The sequence below is a fragment of the Gadus morhua genome, chromosome 2 (genome assembly GCF_902167405.1).
Source record: "Gadus morhua chromosome 2, gadMor3.0, whole genome shotgun sequence".
NCBI classification, from domain to species: Eukaryota; Metazoa; Chordata; class Actinopteri; order Gadiformes; family Gadidae; genus Gadus; species Gadus morhua.
Window position 1 is genome coordinate 16,155,921 of NC_044049.1, and position 12,500 is coordinate 16,168,420.

The 12,500-nt window shown below is 44.1% G+C and overlaps 2 protein-coding genes across 2 annotated transcripts in view; one reads left to right on the forward strand and one right to left on the reverse strand.

Annotated features, from left to right (window-relative positions):
• The window catches only part of cacng5b (calcium channel, voltage-dependent, gamma subunit 5b), a 17,144-nt gene extending 11,615 nt beyond the window's left edge, over positions 1 to 5,529 (forward strand). Inside the window, exons 3-6 of the mRNA XM_030375136.1 lie at positions 1,659 to 1,745; positions 2,265 to 2,405; positions 4,188 to 4,333; positions 4,642 to 5,529. Of these exons, the coding sequence (XP_030230996.1) occupies positions 1,659 to 1,745; positions 2,265 to 2,405; positions 4,188 to 4,333; positions 4,642 to 4,905 (638 nt within the window). The 3' untranslated portion in view covers positions 4,906 to 5,529. The remainder of the gene's footprint in view (positions 1 to 1,658; positions 1,746 to 2,264; positions 2,406 to 4,187; positions 4,334 to 4,641) is intronic.
• A 2,264-nt stretch (positions 5,530 to 7,793) lies between these two features.
• The window catches only part of LOC115534424 (cytohesin-3-like), a 33,814-nt gene continuing 29,107 nt past the window's right edge, over positions 7,794 to 12,500 (reverse strand). The window contains exons 11-13 of the mRNA XM_030345412.1: positions 11,822 to 11,893; positions 10,847 to 11,001; positions 7,794 to 8,399 (exon numbers count right to left, since the gene is read on the reverse strand). Coding sequence (XP_030201272.1) covers positions 8,327 to 8,399; positions 10,847 to 11,001; positions 11,822 to 11,893 — 300 coding nt within the window. The 3' untranslated portion in view covers positions 7,794 to 8,326. The remainder of the gene's footprint in view (positions 8,400 to 10,846; positions 11,002 to 11,821; positions 11,894 to 12,500) is intronic.

Consider the following 12,500-nt stretch of genomic DNA (forward strand, 5'->3'; position numbering starts at 1 on the left):
AGATTGGTCGAAGACAGACAATGACATTTTGGCAAATTATACAGTAAAATGTTGTGGGGCACTGTGTGATTATGTTTTGCATAATTTGTACAGGAATATGAACAATATTGCTCATGACAACATGAAAAAAAAAAAAGTATGGCCTATTGGCCTCAAGCACTGCCACTCAGTGGATAAAAAATGTAAATGTATAATTTAGGCTTTGAGTCTATTCTAAATTAAGTGGATCTGTGGGAAAGAGTTTCCTTGACGCACAATGTTGTTGGTAAAAAGCATATTTTTACTTAAAACAAACAATAGCACAACAGTCGATTACCTAGCACAACTCATCCTCCCTCCAGTCTAGAACTCTGGCCCTCTTAAGGAGCACCAGAATGGGTGTGGCTCAATTAACCTATGAGCCACAGCTGCAGACTATTACGGCCAGACAGGAACATGTGCATCTTTTAAAACAAGGTTTAACACAGTGAAAATGCCATTCATCTCACAGGATCATTTAGCTATACAAACTATTTACAGTTTTGCACAGTGAAAGCTGAGCTGCTAATCAACAGCTCGAAAGCAGCAACGATACTATTTGAAGATGTCACACTGTGTTTTGAGGGCTCTACCGTCCCCAAAAGTTCCGGTGCCAAAGTCTTGTTTGACCCCGTGCTTTATTTAGATCAACATGGAACCTCTTTCATCTTAGGAACAATGCCTAAATCAAACCAATGTTATCGGCAGCCGATGCAGAGACTCTCATCCGCTGATATATAACGCCTACTCTAGATTACTGCAATGCACTGTTCACTGGTTTACCAAATTACTTCACGAAGTGCTTCCAGATGAGGCAGAACGCCGCTAGACTCCAAAGTAGAGTTAGATGATTCAACCATATTACTATTCTCTCCTACCTTTATTGACTTCCAATTACTGACCGAAAAAGTCCTGCGCGGATTAGCATCATCCATTCCTAGCCATAGTGTTTTTCCACCCTGACCTTCTCTGCCCCATTGGTCTTTGGCCTTCAAACAATTCCAAAAGTGAAAAAGACATCCATAGCTTAAAGAGCATTCTCTTATTGATCGACCTGTTGAACAGTCTGACACCTGTAGTCAGAGAAGCTGACTCGTCTGAGATATTCTAATCCGCCTCCTCTTCCGCCTTGATATGCACGTTATCCATTTTGTGGTTTAAGTTATTTTACAGGTGTGATATACAGGTGTGGCTGTTGCTTGTGCCAAAGGATTCATTCTAACAAAAAAGTATCCTAGCCAGGAATATTAAAAAGATATGCATCTAAGTATCTCACCCCTCCCCGCTCCTGGTCTAGAGTTAGTGGTTAGGGTTAGGGGTTGACACCATTATGAAATTATTAAACCACACAGTAGCGGTGCGCTATATGTGTGACTCATGGTGTTTGTGTAGTTGGTGTTGGTGTAACTGTGTTATTATGTTAATTAGTCTGTTACCGATGCCATGAAATGGCAGGGTGTTAGCCAACATTTCAAATTTAAGGTAGCCTATCCAATTATTGTTTTTTTATTCATGCCTGAAGTCACCGTCATTGTTTTTGCAATTACAGAGTTGTTGCCCTGTTATGATTATGCTATAGGCCTACAGCCTTTCTTTCAAAGTCTAGAGGCCGCAGTCACTGAAGTTGTGTTCCCCACTAGGTGAAGAGGCTGGCCGATGCTTCACCATCGAGTACATAATGCCCATGAACGTGCAGTTAACCTCCGAGTCGACTGTCAACGTTCTCAGTGAGTACCCAGTCCGACTCACTGCACCTCCATGTGGCCGTTAACCCAAACTGCACGCTTGATTGTTTCTCTTCATATAAACGACCAGTTCCAATTTAAATCCTTGAGGAAACAATTAATGTGTCCCACATTTCTATCTTTCTGAGATTTCAAATCTTCCCACAGAATGAGTCATCTGCAGTATAAAAGATGTGGAGGAGGTGGTAACATTATGCGCGTGTGTGTCACTGAGGCTTCTGGGAGAGTGTTTGTGTGTGCGTGTTTGTGTGTGCGTGGTTTCACCTTCGTTATTCATGAAGGACCAACATCTCTCAATTAATTAATTAAAATGTACATAGACCTTCCCCTTATTTATTTATGTATTTAGCTATATTGATTTAAATATTTATTTTCTATTTATTCCAACCTCACACTGCATGCCAGTGAAGATAAGTTCCTTGATAAACAATGTGTCCAGCTGCAGGCCCAGGGAGTGAAGCTTCTTTGTGATTCATTGATGTGAGCGCTTCTCATCCTCAGAGATGATTCGCTCGGCCACGCCCTTCCCCCTGGTCAGCCTGCTCTTCATGTTCATCGGCTTCGTCCTCAACAACATCGGCCACGTGCGGCCCCACCGCACCATCCTGGCCTTCGTCTCTGGAATCTTCTTCATCCTCTCCGGTACGTCCCCGCTATTGTTTGGAGACTTCTGGTGACAACAGGTGTGAGAGTGGACTATACGTAAAGAGAGTAAAATCAAGCCACATTGAACTTTATGATGAAACTAATATATTTGTAGATATGTATTGTGCCTAAATTCCTTGTCTGTATCATTTGATGAAGACAGAAGAGGGGAATAACAATATACCTACATAGATCAATTCAAATGAATTATCAAGTTCATTAATCCCCTTTTTTACAGGTAAGGACGATCTGCTAAAATACGTCATCACTTTCTAATGTGCATACTTTCATTGTTCTTTTATTTAGTATTTTTCCTTAAAGGGGAAGGGTGGGGGGAGCGGTGTACTCTGCGTAGATGTAACGTCTAACCTGGAAACCAGACGTATCTGTGAGCTCATGTGTTATATGCTCTGGCATATGCTTCTGGCCCAATTCCTGTTTGGATAGATTGCAGCATACCTGCCCCTGGTCGGTAGCCTGAGTAGCCCCGCCCATTCTTCCGGAGAATTGAGTTCGCTCTGCACAAGGGTCTGGAGAAGAGCAATATATTTCTTTCTGCATCAGATATGTTTTTGCGGGAGACAATCGCCGAGCTGGCTTTTCCCCTTGGCGCGCTATTGGCTGGTTCAACACAATGACGACAGGAAAGCGACGGCAAGCAGCCAATCGCGTACAGAGTCAGTTGATCACACCTCTTGTGCTGAAGAAAATGACGGCAGCTTCCCCAGACCAACGTGCAATCTATGATTGGCTTGGTCTGGCCAGGCTACCTGGTCGGCCCAATCACAACCCATTATCTTGTCAATTGCGTCTATAGGCATTTTGGCCTGCGCCCTTTGATAAGGCCCCTTGGAAATTGAAAATGACCTGAGATGTTCCAGACTAACGCGCATTTGCAAATTGGTCTGGCGAGGTCAGAGTAGTTACATAACCTACTTTTGGACTAAAGCCGTGTAATCAGTCTATGAAACTATGATGTCTATGAAACGGCCTTTAAGACTGATCTATAGCTTGTCTTTGCATAGCCGGGCAATGTGTTATATAAAGCTCTTCTTCTCTTCTTTCTCCACTTAATTTGGTCCTTGCTTCTTTGTTATTGCTACTTTGCACAATCTTGAATTCCCTTTTTTTCCTATTTATATTTGTTAGCGAGATTTCCTTTTAGCCTCTGTGCTGTTGTTTGTTTATGGTGACAGTTCTTCTTCATAAACAACCTTGACAAGCCTCATGCCACAGTTGGCTCCCCGTCCCTCCCTCCCTCCCTCCCTCCTTCCTGCCCTACTCTCTCTCTCTCTCTCTCTCTCTCTCTCTCTCTCTCTCTCTCTCTCTCCCTCTCTCTCTCTCTCTCTCTCTCTCTCTCTCTCTCTCTCACTCTGTCTCTTTCTCTCCGCCCACCGGCAGAGGAGGGAGAGGGGAGGAGGCAGAGGAGAGAGAAAAGGGAGGGAGAGGTGGAGTGTCCTGTTCGTTAGCGTCAAAGCTTTCTGTCAGGAGGCAAAATGTCAAGTCATTCACCTTTAGAAAATAGAACCAAACACTAATGTCTGTCCTCACAAAGGATTTTGTCTCCCATGCTCCCTTTCTCATTTGCTCTCTCTCTTCCTCCACCATCTTTCCCTTATACTCTCTCTCTCCCATTTCTGTATATCGATACATCTCTCTCCACCTCTCCATTATTTTCTTCTATTTTGCCTCTCTCTCTCTCTCTCTCTCTCTCTCTCTCTCTCTCTCTCTCTCTCTCTCTCTCTCTCTCTCTCCTCTCTGCGATGCTCTCTCCACCAGGCCTAGCTCTGGTGGTGGGTCTGGTTCTGTACATCTCCACCATAAACGACGAGATGTTCAGCCGGACCAGCAGCAGCGAGGCCTTCTTCAACTACAAGTATGGTTGGTCCTTCGCCTTCGCCGCCATCTCCTTCCTGCTTACAGAGGTAGGCCGTTTAATCTGATCTGACTCGAAATAATTGGATTCAACATCATCTGATTCAAACAGATGTGTTTTAACCTAATATGATTAAATGTAATCTAATATAATCGGATGACCTCTGATTTTGTGCAATCTGATTTGATGTAATCGAATATGTAATCAGACAATTTGCAATAAGAAGGGTCTAGCTGACCCCTCACTAGACATACCTCACATATGTTTCTCAATAAACTCATCACCATAGTGACAAGCAACACTCCCATACCCTTGAGTGTTTTCGTTTGGAATCCATATTTGTCGTTTTTTTCACAGAGTGCGGGCGTCATGTCGGTCTACCTGTTCATGAAGCGCTACTCGGCGGAGGATCTGTACCAGCCCCGCCACCCCGGCTTCTACCGGCCACGCCTCAGCACCTGCTCCGACCACTCGGGTCAGTTCCTGCACCCGGAGGCGTGGTCGCGCGGCCGCAGCCCCTCAGACCTCTCCAGCGAGGCCTCGCTGCAGATGGGCGGCGCCAGCTACCCGGCGCTGCTCAAGTGCCCCGAGTATGACCGGGTGTCCTCCTCTCCGTGCTGATTGGTCGGTTGGTGCAGTGGGGGAGGGGGGGGGGGACAAAATGATCGCCGAAAGACAAAACTGTGAAGATAAAGGGAAATGATGTGTATAATGTTGAGAATACTGTATAATGTTGTTCATTTTTATTTTATTTATTTTTCGCAGTGTAGGGTAGTAGATAATATTTGGACTTTTTACCGCCTCAGGCTTGGTGTTTTCAGTTGTGATTTGTTTGCCGTTTAAAACGCAGATTTTGTTTTTACAGCAGCTCTGTCAAGTATGCAGTTTAGTCTCAAAGACCAAAATGATGGATAAACAATACTCAATACAATTCAATACACAATAATATTTGCTTTAGGGTTGCAATATGTAGGCTATGGTATATTTATGGCTATATTTTATAGTAAATTATTTTATTATGTGAATATTGTACAACTGTACCGCCGTTATCCAAAATATCCTGTCCTTCTATGTTGCTTGTTTGTTTTTATTAAAACCAAAAGATAAGGTTTTACTAATTAGTCATTGCTATTTATAGCAAGAAACTGGGCTGCTCATGAGTAACCAGCATTACACATAACTAAATTCAAATTACTAATAAATGGACAGCCACATGTATCCAAATAACTGGCAAAACCAATTCAAATAGAAGCAGTTAACTTAATAATAAAAAAAATTCTAATTCTGGAAAAGGTTTTTCAAAGTTGTAGTTGACTGAAGTTACCGATAGAGGGTAGTAGTGTATCTTTATTTCCTTTCACCCGTTTCACTTGTCGGTTGTCCTTCAGCGTGTAATCGGTTTATAATCTGAACACACAGCAGGCATATATATAAAATCCAAATCTATATTAAAACGTAGGCCTTTTACCCAATTCCTCTTTATGAGCGACAGATTAATTATTCATGATGCTACTAAAAAGGCAGATAAGTAGGTCAAAAGGCGCATTCATAGTAACGAAGCCACACGGGTGATATATAAGATATATGTATATGGTAGATACACATAATATACAACGTGACCAATAGATTATACATGGAATATAAAAGTAAAAGTAACCATAGCCCTCAAAGGTTAGTACAAGCTATACTCTGCCCAAATGTTAGGACTTTCATTTTATTTTACAATCACATACAAAACCCTTGATTGTTTTTGACATCATCTTCGACATTACCATCCACATCATGGACACCATCAAGCTTATTGATGATGGATACCACTGTCAGATATATATTCACCAGTCATCTATGTCATAAAGTCATCAGTTAATCACAACTTTACTCTGACACCACTGTCATACCCTCAGTCATGGCTTATTCTTATAATCATCACAGTTATTATCACAAAACGGCCTGAGTGATACCATCCTCATCATAACCAACACCAGCACCACCACCATTGTTATCATCATCCCCATTGTTATCATCATCGACATCATCATACTCATCATTATCATGGTCAAGACAATTTTGGTTGATATAGTTTACATCTGTTGGATACAGAACACCCCGAACGTCAGCTAGTTTACATAACTGGCTTCAAAACAGCATACAAACACACTAGCAAAACAAAAAGGTGAACAAAAAACCTATACAATATATACACATACATAACTTAGGCATATATTTTTTTTTTACATTTACGAGTATAGTAAAAAAACATTTCACAAATGAAATAAATTAGAAAATTAAGGACAGTTTGTAAGTGTTTATATTTAAACAGGCAACACAAAGAAGCAAGCAAGAGAAATACAAAATAACAAAATGAATATGAACAAAAATCCCATGGATGCATGAAACTTTCATGGATACCTTGCAGGCAAACAAGAGGGGTGAGAGGAAAGGAGCTTCATATGATAACTAAGCCAAGCTTATATCAGTCTTAAAAAGGCCCTTTCACAGATTCTCTGATTTCACTGCTATTTAGTCCAAAAGTAGGTTTACGTTTCATATCCTTCTAGCAAATCACCCTCCCCAACGAAAAAGAAACAAGGAAAGCACAATGAAAGTATGCACATTACAAAACAATGTGGTCTACACAAACAACTGTCGTCAGTCCAGCTGAGTTATAACCATGATGAACTGGAGAAGAAAAAAACTGAACTGTAAATCTGCGGTACTGCAGATCGCTGAGGCTGTCGGTTTCTGAGAGGACTTTGAGCATCAGAATGGAATGAATATGTGTTCTAGTGGAGGTTATGCTGAAAAAAGTAACTACCCGTCCATACTCCCCCACCCCCCTTCCCCACTGGCCCCCAAAGGACCTCCCGTCATCCTACACACACACACACACACACACTTCCTCTCTCTCTCTCTCTCTCTCTCTCTCTCTCTCTCTCTCTCTCTCTCTCTCTCTCTCTCTCTCTCTCTCTCTCTCTCTCTCTCTCTCTCTCTCTCTCTCTCTCTCTCTCTCTCTCTCTCTCTCTCTCTCTCTCTCTCTCTCTCTTATTTAGCAAACAAACAAACATATGAGCTGTGACCTTGGTTTGCCACGCAAATCTCTTTTTGTTGAGTTTGTACATGTAAAGCACAGTGGTGTGGGCACACGCAGAGTGCACACATTCTGCATGTTAAACTGCATACCATACACACATCATATACACATATACACACGTTTGCATGTGGCCCCCTGTCAAAGCACCGAAATGGCAGTTGTGCTTTGCTCAGGTCATTCAGGAAATGAAATCCCCATAAAGACACAGGGAGGAGGAGGAGGGGGGGAAGGAGGAGCAGAGTGAGATGGAAGGGGACAACAGAAAGGTCGAGCTTGAGACATAATATTTCAGAGTAGCACACAAACACTCACACAGGGGTGCACACACACACACACACAGTAGTATCAGTGTTGTCCTTCTTTACTGTGTGTGTGTGTGTGTGTGTGTGTGTGTGTGTGTGTGTGTGTGTGTGTGTGTGTGTGTGTGTGTGTGTGTGTGTGTGTGTGTGTGTGTGTGTGTGTGTGTGTGTGTGTGTGTGTGTGTACATCTGCGGGAGCGTGCTTGTGTGTGTTTGTCTGCCTGCGTGCGTGTGTCTGTGTGTATGTGTGGGTCGATGTGCGCAGACACAGTCCAGAACAGTGCTGTCCTTCCAGTCCTGTTCCTGTAGCCCCTAACCTACTCTCCTTCTGGCCCCCTAGGGGATTGGCCCCTGGATACGTCTGCCAAAGGTAAATTGTTGGTGTGTTTTATCCTCAACATGTCCAACAACTTGCAGCACAGGTCCGGTTGGCTAGTGCTGTTTACACATGGAATGTGACTTTGCTTTTGTGTGTGTGTGTGTGTGTGTGTGTGTGTGTGTGTGTGTGTGTGTGTGTGTGTGTGTGTGTGTGTGTGTGTGTGTGTGTGTTTGTGTGTGTGTGTGTGTGTGTGTATGCATAGGGTGGATGATGTGTTTGTGAATGGCGGGGTTGGTGTTTCAGGTCACAGGTGGAGGATAAGACTGTCCTTCTTCACTTCTTGTTGGCGACCCGTCTCTTCCTGGTGGCCAGCATGTCGTAGAATGGGTCTCTGCTGATGCTAGCCCTGGAGCAGCCAATCAGAGGACAGGATTACGTTAGGAACCAATCAGAGGCTAAGTAATAACATAGTACAAATTACTGTTCACTAAAAAGAAGATCAAAGACCAAATGATAACATAATATATAAAAGAGCCAATCAAAAAAAATGAAATGCAAAGTACATTAAACAGCCAATCAAAGATCAGGAAATGACATGTGTGACCGAGCAAGGCCACTTGAGAGGAGTGGCTTGTGCATCTTTGATATGGAAATACTAGAAGCACATTGACACCAACCCCTTCCCTAACTGGATCAAAAATGGGGAAAAAAAGTTGCAGTGACCTAGTTTCCATGGTTCGTGTAATAACGTGCTAACCCCTCGCACCATGAACACACACACGTTTACTCATATTTCATTGAGTTTCCCAGCCATACCTCACTGATTCCCTATTCTGGCAAGATATTGCCCATACACACACACACACACACACTTCCCACATGATGAATCCCTACCTGCTGTGATACACGTTAAACAGTAGCATAGAAAAAACAACAGTACCATTTCCCCATTTTGTTCTGAGCCATTCAGGATCAGGCTTCCCCATACCATCAAAGCACCCACGTCAGGAAGCCATTTTGGCTCCAAATAGAAGCCGAGTTTCATGCATGCTAAATCCTGTTAGCGCCAGCACAAAGCAAAAAGCAGGCTAAACATCTCTGATTCCCTCCACTCTTCCTTCACCAACAGTGAAGCTCTATAGCTCTATACACACACCATACTGTGATGTTTATGCTTTTTTGGGGGGGAGGGCCACTATTGTCAAACATTTTCCCACAAAACATTTCCCAAGGAACGAGAACCATAGAACAGTGAGTTTATTTTGACGGCTCACTGGAGCATTCCGCTCCGATCATTATGAACTGTGCAGCTGATTTATCCATAGAGTTGGTGTATATTGCCAATGGTGACCGTGTACATCTGCCTGCTGCACCAGTGGAGCGGGAACTTACAGAAACTAGAGATGCATGAATCTATCGTCCCAAAGGCAAACGCATGAGCCCAGGCTAACGCTAACGCATTAGCGCATATTATTGGTGTCTGTGACCTAATTTTCTATTGAGATCCACACCCACTTCTACACAACTACGGAGAAACACAAACACACACACAGACACACACATAAAACACATGTATTAGTGTTTGTGGTTAAATGTTAAGGCTTCTTGGGGTCATCTCTATTATACTATGAATACATGCACTTTATTACAGTGAATTAGTGCTCTGCTGAGCCATCTCGATTTTACATTGCACCATCCATGTGGCACGACATCACCAGACCAATACGCAAATGCAAATTAGTCTGGGACGTCTCAGTTCATTTTGAATTCCAAGGGGCCTTATCAACGGACCCAACACAAAGGCATCTGGATGCAATTGGATAGACCTACAACCAATCAGGGCAACGAGACGTGTGACAAATCAGCCGCAGCCATCTTGGTTGTTTATGAAAATTCCTCCCAAAGGTGGCCCCACAGTTGTGATTGGCATTTGAGATTTCCAAATCTCTCTGACATAAGAACATGAGCTTGCAGATCGTCTGATACCCAGAATATTATCCAGGTGCAGTCTGCCGGAAATTACACCTGGAGCTCATATAACACCAGGGCTGTAACTACCATACACACAAACACATACACAAACCCACACCGCTTACCTGCAACACAGGCCCAGTGGACGGCCATACTATTAACTCCTACAGTGCCACTATAAATGCAATTACCCAATTAAGAGTAAACTGGGTATGCCACATCTTAATCTGGGTTCCAGTAGTGCAGCTATGTTATGGCATAACTTGTTGTGGGAGACTGACGAGCCTAGGTGCTTGTTTCCCCTCTCATTACGAAGATACAAAGAGATTTGCACGAGTTATACGCTTTTGGCCGAACCACAGTGGTTCAGACCAGTCAGCGTCCTATGAGAAACTACCTGATGTACGTGACACGTGGTGGACAGTGATAAACAGATGGTTCATTCAATCCCCTGTCAAGTATTTATTTAAAGTACCTTCCCCAATCCAAACTGTTTTCCAAGGACTGGTTTCAAGATGGTTTTGTGTAAAAAACCATCTGGCATGTCAAGTTAGGTCTACACAATGCTGATTTGATACCACCCACTTCTTTACAGTTTGCTGCTGCTGGCTGAGTTTGTGTTGGCCAAATACGCACTTACTGATCTCTGCCTCCAGCAACGCGATGGGTCGAAACAAACATCAAGTGAAAGAAAGAAAACCCTGGGACTAATCAAGTCAAACGTAATATATTATCGATTTAATAGACGTTAAGCATCTTGCTCAAAGACCGCTACCGTTAGACCGTGGACATCAGGGATTGAACCCATTACATTTCGGCGTGGAGTAGCTACTACGATACCCTCGTGCCTTTCCGAGGTGAGCGCTAGGGAGGTGGTCTTACTTGATGGATTTGATCCACTCTTCCTTCTCCTCCGGCGTGGGCGCCGATATCCTGTACACCACGTGGTTGCCCTCGACGACACGACCGTCCGCTTCCGTCTTGCAGGCCTTGATCACCTGCCCCTTGTGGTTGGGGTTGTACAGCTCAAAGCAGTTCTATTGGTGGAAAGGAGGAGGGGAGGGGGGAGGAGGAGGGGATGAGGGGAGGAGGGGAGGAGGGGAGGAGGGGACAGGGGAGGAGGAAGGGGAGGTGACGTCAGAGGAGCTGAAGGGATAACCATTTCGGACACATCTCAATGTAAACCATGACGTCATCATGACATCATCGTGATGGCAAGGTTTCGGGCCCGATGCTGCTGCCCCCTGGCCATGATGGTCATGATCAAGTTGATATCTAAAATATGATGTCACCACAAACATCCGGACATCTATTTGGCTCACAACACTGCTCAGCATCTTTCTATAAATAGATTGAATAACAGAGGTTGAATTTAAATGGTGTTCGGGAATGAGCTCAGGAATTTCAAGGAGTGATTTGCAGTGTGCAGTGCTTTGCAACGGAGTGGTGCATCTCAGGTAACGCTTGATGATAAAAGACAGATAGAGCTGTAATGTATACTGGTGTTGGTGCCCTGCAGAGGTCCTTTAGGAGAGCTTAAATACCAACCAGAAGAGGAGTAGGTATCTTATAAACTCATTCAAAGACCTAACTTGGTTAGTCTATGTGACATATACCTACTACTTTCTGGTCATGTAAAGGATTATGTAGTGTACACATGGTCAATAATGTTTACGTCTACTGTCAAAAAACTAACCAGTAACCATCTGATCGTTCACGTCCGACCAATCAGACCTGACCTTTATGAGATTATGAGAGGGAATAATGTTCAAGGGGAAATTCTATAAAGGCAGAGCTTGATGTTCCCATTTAAGGAAATCCAAAATAAATTGTTTGTTATTAAAGAAAGCCACCCACTTGCTTCCGGGGCTCATCCACCTCCCTGATGCTCAGGTTCTCCAGCGGAATGATGCCACGAGGCTCCTTATCCTGGAGGAGGAGGAGGAGAAGGAGGAGGAAGAGGAGGAGGCAGGGGAGTAGGAGGAGGAGGTAGGGAAGGAAGAGGTAGGTAAGGAGGAGGAGGAGGAGGTAGGGAAGGAGGAGGAAGAGGAGGAGGAGATGTGGAGCGGGAGGAGAGCAGAAGAGAGAAGAGGGGACGGGGGGTGGAGGGGAGAGGGGAGGAGGAGAAGGAGAAGGGGGAGAGGGAGAGGTGAGTAGAGTAGAGGAGCGGAGGAAGAGGATAGAGTAGAGGAGGTGAGGTGGGGGTCAGAGGAGAGGAAAAGAGAAGGGAAGAGACAAAGAGTTAGAGAGGACCAACATGGTTTGCTCCCACTTGAATTGAACCTTAATTTCTCTGTCACCCGTTGTTCCTATCTCTTCAACAGGGCGCACGTGTCTGTGGGTGCACTCAAACGAGTGTGTGCACGTGTGCTGTGCATGTGTGTGAACCGGCATGTGTGTGTGTGTGTGCAGTAAGTTGTCCAGGGGACAGGACGTAATGACAGTGTCCTGGTGGATAACGCCAGGGTAGCGGGAGGACATTGCTGACAGAGCAGCTAGCACAGATAAGCACCAGGGAGAAGGGAGAACCGCACTC